This window comes from Suhomyces tanzawaensis (genome assembly GCF_001661415.1).
Source record: "Suhomyces tanzawaensis NRRL Y-17324 unplaced genomic scaffold CANTAscaffold_2, whole genome shotgun sequence".
Taxonomy (NCBI): Eukaryota; Fungi; Ascomycota; class Pichiomycetes; order Serinales; family Debaryomycetaceae; genus Suhomyces; species Suhomyces tanzawaensis.
The window spans coordinates 1,405,051-1,416,722 of NW_017963637.1; the positions used below are offsets into that span (position 1 = coordinate 1,405,051).

An 11,672-nucleotide genomic window follows, 5' to 3' on the forward strand; every position below is an offset into this window, starting at 1 on the left:
AACAACAAGCTGCACTAGCTAAACAATAGCAGACTAAGCATGCTCACTGTCACCTCGTGTCTTCGAAGAAGATTCTTGCAGCATGCTGCATAAAACGTGGATGTAAGATGTTCGATGTTCTACTTAAACCCACCCTTTTCTCTATTTTCCGATAACGGCCTAAACACACAATGAAGTTGCTGAGTATTGTGACATTTGCAGGAGCACTTGCTCTTGCGGCTGCTAAGCAAATCGAAGGTGTTTTCACGAGCTTTGATTCTATTCAACTAAGTGCTATACCAGAGGTTCAATTCCCTACTCCTGCAACACCCAGTCATTTGTTACATTTTAGTTGGGAAATGAATTCCACTTTTGCTTCCCCTGGAGATAAATTCGTTCTTAGAATGACTTGTGTCTATTCAGTCACTCTGGGAAAAGATACTTTCGAATTGATAGCCGAAGGCAAGACCTATGCTATATGTTCAATTACAAATGCTGAACTGTCGGATCGAATCTCCCTCTTGGATTGTACTGTAACTGATGAGATAAATAACGGAGATGTGGTGGAAGGTAGGGCATTCATTCCTGTCACTTTTAATATTGGAGGACGAGCCAGTCCTTTTGATGAGGAGTGTGCGTTAAGAATTATACCAGGATCTGTTCCAGTTGATTCTCTTGCCTTCGGGACTGGTAATCATTCAATCTCTACAGCCACTAATTTCATCGGGGTTCCAGAATCTGGAAATGACGCATCTGACGTGAGTAGCATTGTCCGGTATGTCCCTTCGACTGATAATTTTGATGGATATGCGGTAGGTCCGTCTCGTTGCCTTGTAGGTTCCACCTTCAACGAATTCACCTTGATGGTTCCTGGAGCCAACATTGATTGTGATTCAGTTAAAGTGCATGTTACTGACGCATTCAACATTTGGGGCCTCCCTGCAATTCATTATGAAGAGGAGATATACTCCGAATGCTCATCCGAAAGAATCTACGTCAGAACTGAGGCTACTTTGGGTAAAGGTGTTACTCCATTTGTTGAATATAAATTTACCAAACCCGGCACTGATATTATCCAAACTAGTCTTGTCGCTCACACTGTGTGCATTGATGAGCCTATAGTGGATCAAGAGCTTGAAACACAAGTGGGTCGGAGGGTTAACCAGGAACAAGGTTCCAGCGGTCGTATTATTCCAAGACCAAAATCCACAAGTACTATCACTACTCCATGGACCGGTACGTTCACCACAACTGTCACTAGAACTGGTACTGATGGAACTGACACTTTGGTAATTGAGACTCCAGTTCCAGAAACAACCGTCACTACTGCTTGGACCGGTAACTCCACAACCACAGTAACCAGGACTGGTACTGACGGTACCAACACTGTCGTGATCGAGACTCCTGTTCCAACTGCCACCGTTACTACTGCCTGGACTGGTACTTTCACCACGACCGTTACTAGAACTGGTACCGATGGTACCAACACTCTTGTGATTGAGACTCCAGTTCCAGAAACAACCGTCACTACTGCCTGGACCGGTAACTCCACAACCACAGTAACCAGGACCGGTACTGACGGTACCAACACTGTCGTGATCGAGACTCCTGTTCCAACAGCCACCATTACTACTGCCTGGACTGGAACTGTTACCAACACAGTCACAAGAACTGGTACCGATGGTACCAACACTCTTGTGATTGAGACTCCAGTTCCAGAAACGACTGTAACTACTGCTTGGACCGGTAACTCCACAACCACAGTAACCAGGACTGGTACTGACGGTACCAACACTGTCGTGATCGAGACGCCTGTTCCAACTGCCACCGTTACCACTGCCTGGACTGGTACTTTCACCACGACCGTTACTAGAACTGGTACCGACGGAACTAACACTTTGGTAATTGAGACTCCAGTTCCAGAAACGACCGTCACTACTGCCTGGACCGGTAACTCTACAACCACCGTTACTAGAACTGGTACTGACGGTACCAACACTGTCGTGATCGAGACGCCTGTTCCAACTGCCACCGTTACCACTGCCTGGACTGGTACTTTCACTACGATCGTTACTAGAACTGGTACCGATGGTACCAACACTCTTGTGATTGAGACTCCAGTTCCAGAAACAACCGTCACTACTGCCTGGACCGGTAACTCCACAACCACAGTAACCAGGACCGGTACTGACGGTACCAACACTGTCGTGATCGAGACTCCTGTTCCAACTGCCACCGTTACTACTGCCTGGACCGGTACTTTCACCACTACTGTCACTAGAACTGGTACCGATGGTACCAACACTCTTGTGATCGAGACTCCGGTTCAAGCATCCGAAACTCCTATTCCGGGAACAATCACCGTCACCTCTACATGGACTGGTAGCTTCACCACTTCTACTACTGCTACAGGCACAAATGGACTTGACACATTGATCATCGAGGTTCCAGTTCCAACAGCTACCATTACTACTGCCTGGACTGGAACTGTTACCAACACCATCACCAGAACTGGTACCGATGGAACCAATACGTTGGTCATAGAAACTCCAGCTCCAAAATCGACCCTCACTGTTACTTCTCCATGGACTGGTAGTTTCACTACCTCTACTACTGCCACTGGCTCTGATGGTGTTGACACTTTAATCATTGAAGTGCCATCTTCAACCAACAGCCAAAGCTCCACCGTCACCTTGACACCTAGCAGTTCTAGAAGACTTCCTTGGAACTCCAGTTCCATAGAACTTTCTAGTAATATCGATACTTCGTCATCTTCGTCATCTTCTTCAATTCTTTTGACTACTACTTCGTCAGCTTCCCTTTCGGTTGATTCTTCAAGTCTCACTTCAAACTCAATTATTCCTTCTTCATCTTTGATTCCATCCGCAACACACCCTCAAGAAACGTCTAAGTCTTCTGTCCCACCCTCAAGATCTGGTGGAGACCATGGAAATCCTGTTAGTAGCGTTGACTCGACTATTAAGGTGACATTGCTTCCAACGTCAAGCAATTTGTCTACTGATTCTAGTACAACTGTTACAGATGTCCCCTCAATTCCTACTCCAGGACAAAACCCAGTAACTACTTTGGTCTCCAGTAACAGTGATTCGAGTGTTTCGGCATCGGCATATATCCCTTCGATTTCTAGCTATGAGGGTTGGGCATCAAGACCTCAAGCATCTAAGCTCTTATTCGCATTGCTTGCATTGGTCGCATTCTAATGGTGCTCAAATTAGGGCACATAAATTTCAATATTTCTATTTAATTTCATTATTTCTGTATTTCAAAATTCCATTTATAGTCTAAGGACTTCAAATAACATTGTAAATCTCACTGAATTGATTTTCTTCCTACAGGATATCTAATTTTTGTATTGGAAAGAACATAACTCTTGCTCGAACTATTTTGAGAGAAACTTGTTGCCAGTATCAGTGATGGTAAAAGAAATTCCGATGATAACAATAATCAGAACATTCTATTTCTTGATGGTATGATAGTCACTTTGGAGGGAGCGTTTCAATGAAGACAGTATCAGTGTCGGTACAAATATGGCTCCAGGCTGAAGTCATTGTCAAAATTGCAACTAGAGTCTTAACAATCACTGCATGATACAAATTTCAGTTGCAGTATTGAGAGTAAAGTCATATTATGCCCAAAGCAAAGTAATGGTGGTTTGGAATTTAAACACTCATATGGAACGATGGTACGTTTGGTTGGGGTACCTACATATATCAGGGTGGTACGCCATACATCCGTATAAGGTTAAGAGCTTTAGTAGACTTCCTAATATCTAGTTTTATTTGTGAATTTTAGCCGTTATCAATTTAATGGATCAAAATAGTGTTGGTTATCGGGGAAAAAAACAAAAGATGTTCAAACCATGATATAGTGGCAGGTATTTTATAAATGAAAACAGATACACCTGAATTGTGTTAACTGAAGAATTAATACTCTTGATAAAGCATCCTTAGCAGCCCCTGCATCAATGTGAGTCGATTCTTGAATTTCATATTGCTTCACGGAAACTTCTGTGATCACCTCAATTTCAGGTCCACTCTCTTTATAACTTTTTTTCCTATTGAAGAAAATTTTATAATCTACTGACTTTATACCTATTGTAATGGATAACACACCATAATGGTCAGACCTTTTATTCAATAGAGATTTTTTTTTTCGTTTTTCGTTTCTTGCTGCAACTTGTTGCTCGCCACAAAGCACCTTTACGAAGCAAATGATGTTAGATAAGATTTTTCATTAGGAGCTGTGGCTGGAAAAGAAGAAAGACAATTGGTTGGTGGCTGGAGGACGAGCTTGAGCCTCCCCTTGTGATTGTCGTTGTATCCATAAAATCTTTTTTTTTTGCTAATGGGAAGTATATTATAATCTACTGACTATATACCTATTGCAACGGATAACTCACCATTATGGTCAAACCGTTATAATTTAATTAATTTTTGAATTCAATTTTGTTTTTTGATGATTTGCATATTTTTAGAATTTTTAAATTGGTAATATATTACATAATTGGAAAACGACATTTTCAGAAACTTCAACAAACAAACAAGAAAAATCCGTGATAGTTTAGTGGCTAGAATTACCGCTTGTCGCGTGGTAGACCGGGGTTCAATTCCCCGTCGCGGAGTTTCNNNTGCGCAAATGGTTTAGTGGTAAAATCCAACGTTGCCATCGTTGGGCCCCCGGTTCGATTCCGGGTTTGCGCATTTTTTGCCACAGCCCCGTACCTATTTCCTACACCGCCTTCCCCACGTTCGTACATCCCCACCACTCATCGTTCTCTTACAGTGTAAATCCACCTTGTGCGTTGAGATCCTGTACAGATTGACCTGGTCGCATTCCATACCTAATCCGCACTATTGTAAAATGTAAATATCCCATATTGTCTAATAAGCCCAATTCCTATTACCTCATTTAAATCCTTGACCACTCAAGAAATCAGCCACATCCAGTCCTCCACAACCTCCACAACCCTCCATAACCAACATCATCCCATAATGTCACAAATTCAGCCGGTTCAGGTGCAACAGAACGGCGATGAGCCCCACGCCAGGCCGGTTCTCCCCAGCGGAGTGACCATCAATGGAGACAGACGCCAGGTCAAAAACAGGTTCGGGTGGGTCAGACGATTGATGCAAGGCCAGAGCAGGCAGAGTGGGTCGTTGGTGGCCCGTAGTAGCGACGCTGTGGCCCGCCCCAAGGCTAGAACCCACAAATCCCAAGTTGGTAACTCCAACAGCATCGAAGAGCAGCCAGCAGAAAGGAGGCGGAAGCACTCAGCTGGTAGTTTGCCATCGTTCGATAGTGACTTCGCAGAAGTACGCAGCGACAGCGACCAGACAACGGGCTCCGACAACATAAGTACCACACCCCTCAAGTCGATTGTGTCTGCCCAGTCCACCAAATCGCCATCCATCTTGAGCAACGTAAACAATGACCAGAACTCGCTCAATGCCTCGACCGCAGAGACCTCCATCGCACCCAGCGTCACCACCAACTACGTGGCTTCGGGCCAGCCCCCTGCCTTGCATAGCCTACAGGACCGCGATAGCGAGTCCATCGTCACCTTGGCTAGTTCATCCAGGCGCATACGGAGACGGAGCATCGACACAAACTGCAGCACTGCGGGGATACCCCCTGCTTCCATCATGGAACGTCTTTCCGTGCAGCCTACTACCGCAAACAGCACCTACGCCGTGAGTGTCCGGACGAGCCAGCTCGACCCATCCCAGTCAAGCATGTACGACTCGACCGACCAGACCAGTTCCGTTCGCAGCGTGGACTAGATCAACATTGTACTATAATGGCCCTGCCAGTGTGAATTAGCAATAAATATCTGAAACGATATATCTATGACAGAATGCAATTGGTAACGAAAATGGACACCTGATCGCTGTGAGGTATAACTCAGAGGACGTTTGCAAGGGAGGTGTAAGAAGTTCAATAGTGGAGTGCCAGAAATAGATAGAAGCAAGTAAAAAAGAACTTTAAGTCTACAATTACCAGCAACGAGCAAGTGAACCAAATCTTCTTCGGAGTTAGCAAAGGGCCATCGTTCCAGATGTGATTCGGAAAGTCAAGACCAGGGGCTCATGCTCCATGGGTCTGTCGGCTAAGACTTCAGGACATCACGAGTCTGTTGGCAAATAAATATGTTGCAATATATGTAATGATCTCATGCCATCCAAAGGAATCCATTGAAAGCACTACCAACTCTGTGGTGGTGCTAAAGCATCACTGGATGGTAGGTGTGTAAATTTCCGCACTTTAATCGTATAACCATTATAACTGGAAATTGTAGCAAAGAAACCATCGGTATGGACTGCTCTTAACAACTCGGTAATACCCTCTCTTAGCAGTAATTTCAAACGCAGCTGTTTGGCCATCAACCAGACAGAATCTGGCTGTTTTTTCCATGAAGCACAAAATCCACCTACTAGACCGGCTTTCGCAGTCTTTTCCAGCCACTCACTGGAATTAGCGAGAAGTGTTCTTTTTCCGATAAGAGAATGGGACACATAACCCAGGTAAACTACCAAAAAGTACATAGCATGAACATAGTGATGTGATTGTGAGCAAGCCCTTGTGGCCACTGGGTGCACGAGATAGGTCACACGAGCGTAGCAACCGTCCTTTCTCTCCTACACTCCCTAGAACTCCCTCTCTCCCTCTCTCGCTAAAGTGCTCGCTCCCCACCCCTCGCCAGGCATTCTCCCTAGACCCCTCCAGTCGCACCACCCACAGCCCTACGGTGGCACCACCACCTGCTGTCCCTCTGCCGTCCCTCTCCCACTCCTCTCATTGCCTGCTGAAACACCCCGCCGTGCTCCTGCCGTGCTCCTGCCGCGCCCATCCCCCTCCTTCTGCCTCCACGGGAACCGTTACTTGAGTTACCCTGCCTCATCAGCCCCGGTGCAAAACATAAACAAACCTCATAAGGATCAAAAAAAAAGACAATTCCAGGCACCTCCCCTACACCGCCGTATCGCCACCAAAGCAAGCCAGCTTGGACACCTCCTCTAGTTGAACTGTGGCCCCCACCAGAATGGGCACCTTTGGCTATACCGAAACCATCGAAGGCGATGTGTACATCCAGCGCTTGTCCACCTACGTGAGGCGAAACGAGGAGGCGCTCGCCAACGGACTCCTCTGCTTCTCCAAGAACCGCAACACCGCCATCAAGGTCAAGCCGTTGCGGCTCACCTTCACCATCCACCACCTCTACTACATCACCGAGCGGATTGAGTCCTCGCCGTTGGGCGTGGACGTGGGGCCTCTCAACGTCAAGCTCGACAACCCCAACCACGAGCCCACGTTCATCTCGTTTATGGCCAACAACGCCCGGGCCTCCAAGCATTTCGACAGCGACACCCGCTCCATCTCCTCCATCAACTCCATGAAATCCATCGTCTCCAGCGCCTCCGTCTACTGGAGGTCCTTCGCCCTCAGCAAGGACCCCAAAGTCATCAACAAGGACATTAAGTACTTGTACTCGTCCTTCACCAAGATCCCCTGCCTCATCTTGACCCCCAAGACCAAAATAAACAGCATCACTTCCTACGAAGAATACCCGTGTGACACCTCGGTGCCCCTCAAAATGTTCAAGAATTTGCAAGTGTTGGAAATCGTGGACTACGACCCTAACGAAGTCTTCGGCTGGCATATCCTCAGCGAACAGCTTCGGATTTTGATTGTTCGGAACTCAAAGTTGAGTTCTATCAACGAACTTCTCTTCAATCTCGTAATCGATGACGAGTCGGGCCGGTCTACTTTCAATACCCATAAACAGACCAGGAAATTCAACGACTTATTCCATTCTTCGGGCACGGCTACTTCTGTCCCCGCTGACGAGTCTTTCTCTGAAGATGTCATTCAAGCTGGTAATAATGCATTTAGATACCCCAAACGTGAAAGGGCTACTACTACGTCAGGAGCTGGCTCCTTACCTAAAGAGTCCTTTTTCGCCGAATTGAATTCATCCAATCCCACTACCAAAGACTATCAGACCTTGCCGGACTCTAAATGGTCATATTTGAAGCAGTTAACAGTTTCAGAAACATCCATAACATCCATCCCCGCATTTATATTCAAGCCATTGACTAATTTAGTCAAGCTCAACCTTTCAAATAACTTACTCGAAGAGTTGCCTGACGGATTGGATCAATTGATAAACATCAAGTACTTGAATTTCGCTGATAATTACATCACGGATTTGCGCAAACTTCCCACCAACCTTGCTTACTTGTCGGCCATCAATTTTAACAACAACAAATTGAGCGACTTGTCTGGGTTAGAGAATTTGAGTAGTTTGGAAAAAATTGATTTGAGAAGAAATGAGCTTCAATCTTTACAGTCATTGAAACCTATTGTGTTACAATTCATAAAGAACCCACAGGTGTTCAACAACGTTTACCTTTCCAATAACAAGTTACCTAAGACATACAGAAGTGATTTGTTCAATTTAATCAATGGTGCCAAATACAAAAACAATATGAAAATCGATGATTCAAGGCCCGGTTACTTTGAAAGTGCACTTCTCTTGGACTCTGAAAATTCATTCAAATACTTGGAAAAGTTCTTAAAAGAATCAGACGTTTCCAAAGAGCATACACCTGCTGACCACGATGTTACGGCAATTTTCAATGGTGTTACACAAGATCCTAGCCCTCCAACACCAATCCCGGACTACAAAAAAGGACACCGCAGGGCGCATACATTGGAAGCTTTGATGGAACCATTTTCAGTCATGAAGATTGTTGCTGAGAACGATGAAAATGCCGACAAGCAAAAGCGAAAATATGAACTTTCACATAGCGTATTTACCACTTCACCAACAGTTGTCCAGTCAGATTCCAACAGCATCAGCTCAACTCTGAAAACACCAAACTCTCCGTTGAGCACCAACCATAACCTCATCAACAAACTTGAACTTCCGTCTACCTATTCTTCCAAAGCCACACTTCTATCAGTTCATTTGAACGGATCAAATCCTTCAATTTCGGGTAGCCCATCCAACATGAAGAAATCCTCTACCCTCTCACAGCTAGACATGGAGACTGCATCAATCAGTACCACGACTGCACCCAACGTGGTCACCCCCGTTCAAGTTACTGCCCGAATGAGCACTTAGAACCAATACCTTAATATTTAGTTATAATGCCTTTACATAGTATGTATAAATCCTGTATTAGTATCATGAATCAAATTTAGAATGTACACTCGGAGATCTCCATGCGCGGAACCCAGGACGGAAAACATCTTTCAGGCAACCCCTCAAAGATTAGATTTATCACCTGTCAAACGTATTTTTTTACCCCCTACGACCGTTTTCTGTCACAACGGCTCTATACCCAATCAATTGCAAGTTCTAATATTCTAAATCTAGAAACCTGAAATGCTAGTAATAATCAGGCGAACACTGGTCAATGGTAGATAACTTGCAGACGCTAGTTCCCTGTTTATTACCGTTAATTTTGTCACAACTTCGATAACTCATGACTCATCGGATCCCACATTAGTGTACCAAAATTCCATTTTCAGTTTGTTATGATGGACAGAATTGACCCAACGACAATAAAGATGAAAATACTGTTTGGAAAAAAATTGCTTTAGCATCGTCGAAATCTTGTACCATATGTAACTACTCATGATCTTACAGGAAGCGGTTGTGTCGTCTTTCATCATATTGTCAGGGATCATACTTTCAGCAGTTTCTTAGACCAAAATTAAGTCGATATAGTAGCTGGTGAATCTTAAGATAAAAACATACATTTTCCGTAAACTTGCATAGCCGGATTCCCATATGGCTGTCGAATGCTTCATGGCAGTATTTCAAATAGTGAACAAATTAATACCTATGGATGCTTTTATTATATCATTGTTGTTAACGACTCCCAACTAGTACCATCCTCCCTAGATTTTGTATTTGAAGCAATTATTGAGTGGAAGTATCTCCTAGGTGAAGTGTACTAACCCAATTTATAATTCCAGATATCGATATTCAGGTGACTTCAGAACACCAAAGTCTCGACTGGAAAACACAACTATCCTAGGACCTTAACATAAATCTCTTGAAGATCCATGTTTGTTTTTGGCGAACGTCCCATTTCATAAGATTCACCAGAAAAAAACAAGGGACTATTCTATCGGATTTAATGATTCTAGAAACTCTCATGGAGGAAGTGGAATATTCTGAGGAAAACATACTTCCACTGTTCATTCTTTAAGTCAACGATTTTTGCATGATGGTCATCATTATGATATCTTTAATTTTAAACTGAACTTTTTGAAGAGAATGAAGCTTAATTAATATGTCAAACACTAAGGGTTGGTTGTTGAATAGCTCCCATTTGCTTCCAATACTCTAAAATCTTCAAGATTTCTTTCCATTTCAACTTCTATAATAACTCCTCTCTTGTCTATGGGTACATTAATTGAAACTTGGTACTACACTGTCGTGGATTAATAAACGATAGATCATTCAGACAGTGGTAGTATAAACATTTGTCACATATTCAAACTTGTCCATTATTCAAATTAATAAATCAAACCTTGGCTGTTAGCAAAACACTACCACCCATCTGGAATCTAGACGAATCGAATAGCCTAGACAGAAAACTTGTCAGGAGAGTTCTGATATTTGGGATTGCCTACTTGGAGTACTTTGTAATAACTGGTGAAAGAAACGAATGATTTTCTATTTAAGCGAATAAAAGTTTCATCAGAGTTATTATGCCAAGGTTCAAATGGTTTGATAATTAATACAGAACCAAGAAAATTAGGACAATAGATTTTAAAATCACATATTACTCGTTTGGTTTTTGAGATTAATTAATCCAGCAGTAACCATTATGGTGAACTAAGAGGATTTTTAAAACCACCCTTGGATTGAACTGCTTGTCAATCCTGAATAATTAGGACTACATTTTTCATTTGTGAACTTTTATTCGAATCGGTTAAACTAGCCTAACCAGATAAATACAAATCAATGAGTGATAGGGGGTGTCATAATATTTGGGTTTCTCTTAATAAGCAAGTTTCCACGTCAAGCTGAGGTTACGAGGAATTTGTCGGTTGTGACAAAGTTTAAGTGGTTTCAAAAAATGTGCATATTTTCAATAGTTTAAAATCTTATCTTCAACAGCACATTGTTTCACACAAAGGGAATTGTTGCTATGCTTCATGATTCATGAAAGGCAGTAGATTGGCATCCCGAGCTATCATTTGAAAAGATGAGAAAAATGAAAAGTATTCTACTTTCTGTTATGAATGTGGCTTGTCTATTATCCGTCTCTCCGAGAATTAGAGTGCATTGATATTAGTCCAATCGATTTTAGGTTGGAAAAAAGTGATAGATAGATAGATAGGTAGGTGCCAATTTTTGTTTATCCGAACCGCTCAATGCCAATAAAATTATGAATCATTCATTTAGGGAATTCTTATCTTGTGAATTGGATGACTTTGAGTGTAACTATTTCCTATAGACAGAGACTCTTCCAACCTACTTTTGCCCCCTGGTTTCTTAAGTTCATGTGTGCTTGCTTTGCTCAATATGACTAGGATTAATTGAAGAAGGGTGATTGGTTTATTTCAGCTATTTCAAATTATCCACAGTTGCAAAGGGAGGGGGTTAAAACGACCTTGGTGAGATCGGACTGTGGTAGGCTTAAATTTTGCGC

At 43.2% G+C, this 11,672-nt stretch overlaps 3 protein-coding genes and 2 non-coding genes across 5 annotated transcripts; all 5 read left to right on the top strand.

Moving 5' to 3' along the window:
- Window positions 1-170: 170 nt before the first annotated feature.
- Window positions 171-1,117, top strand: CANTADRAFT_99419 (uncharacterized protein; the record flags this gene model as incomplete). Its single annotated transcript, XM_020212018.1, has 2 exons — window positions 171-1,081; window positions 1,102-1,117. 2 exons carry the CDS (start codon window positions 171-173, stop codon window positions 1,115-1,117), a joined length of 927 nt encoding a protein of 308 aa, XP_020066202.1.
- Window positions 1,118-4,549: 3,432 nt separating this feature from the next.
- On the top strand, window positions 4,550-4,621 carry CANTADRAFT_t63. Its single transcript has one exon. It is a non-coding gene; the product is annotated as a tRNA-Asp (tRNA).
- An 8-nt stretch (window positions 4,622-4,629) lies between these two features.
- CANTADRAFT_t64 lies at window positions 4,630-4,700 on the top strand. The gene has a single exon. It is a non-coding gene; the product is annotated as a tRNA-Gly (tRNA).
- A 69-nt stretch (window positions 4,701-4,769) lies between these two features.
- Window positions 4,770-6,259, top strand: CANTADRAFT_25340 (uncharacterized protein). The gene has a single exon (XM_020207390.1). It carries the CDS (start codon window positions 4,992-4,994, stop codon window positions 5,778-5,780), a length of 789 nt encoding a protein of 262 aa, XP_020066203.1. The 5' UTR covers window positions 4,770-4,991; the 3' UTR covers window positions 5,781-6,259.
- Window positions 6,260-7,039: 780 nt separating this feature from the next.
- Window positions 7,040-9,124, top strand: CANTADRAFT_5053 (uncharacterized protein; the record flags this gene model as incomplete). The annotated part of the gene is made up of 1 exon (XM_020209834.1): window positions 7,040-9,124. The coding sequence occupies one exon, from the start codon at window positions 7,040-7,042 to the stop codon at window positions 9,122-9,124; it is 2,085 nt and encodes a 694-aa protein (XP_020066204.1).
- Between the last annotated feature and the right edge of the window lie 2,548 nt (window positions 9,125-11,672).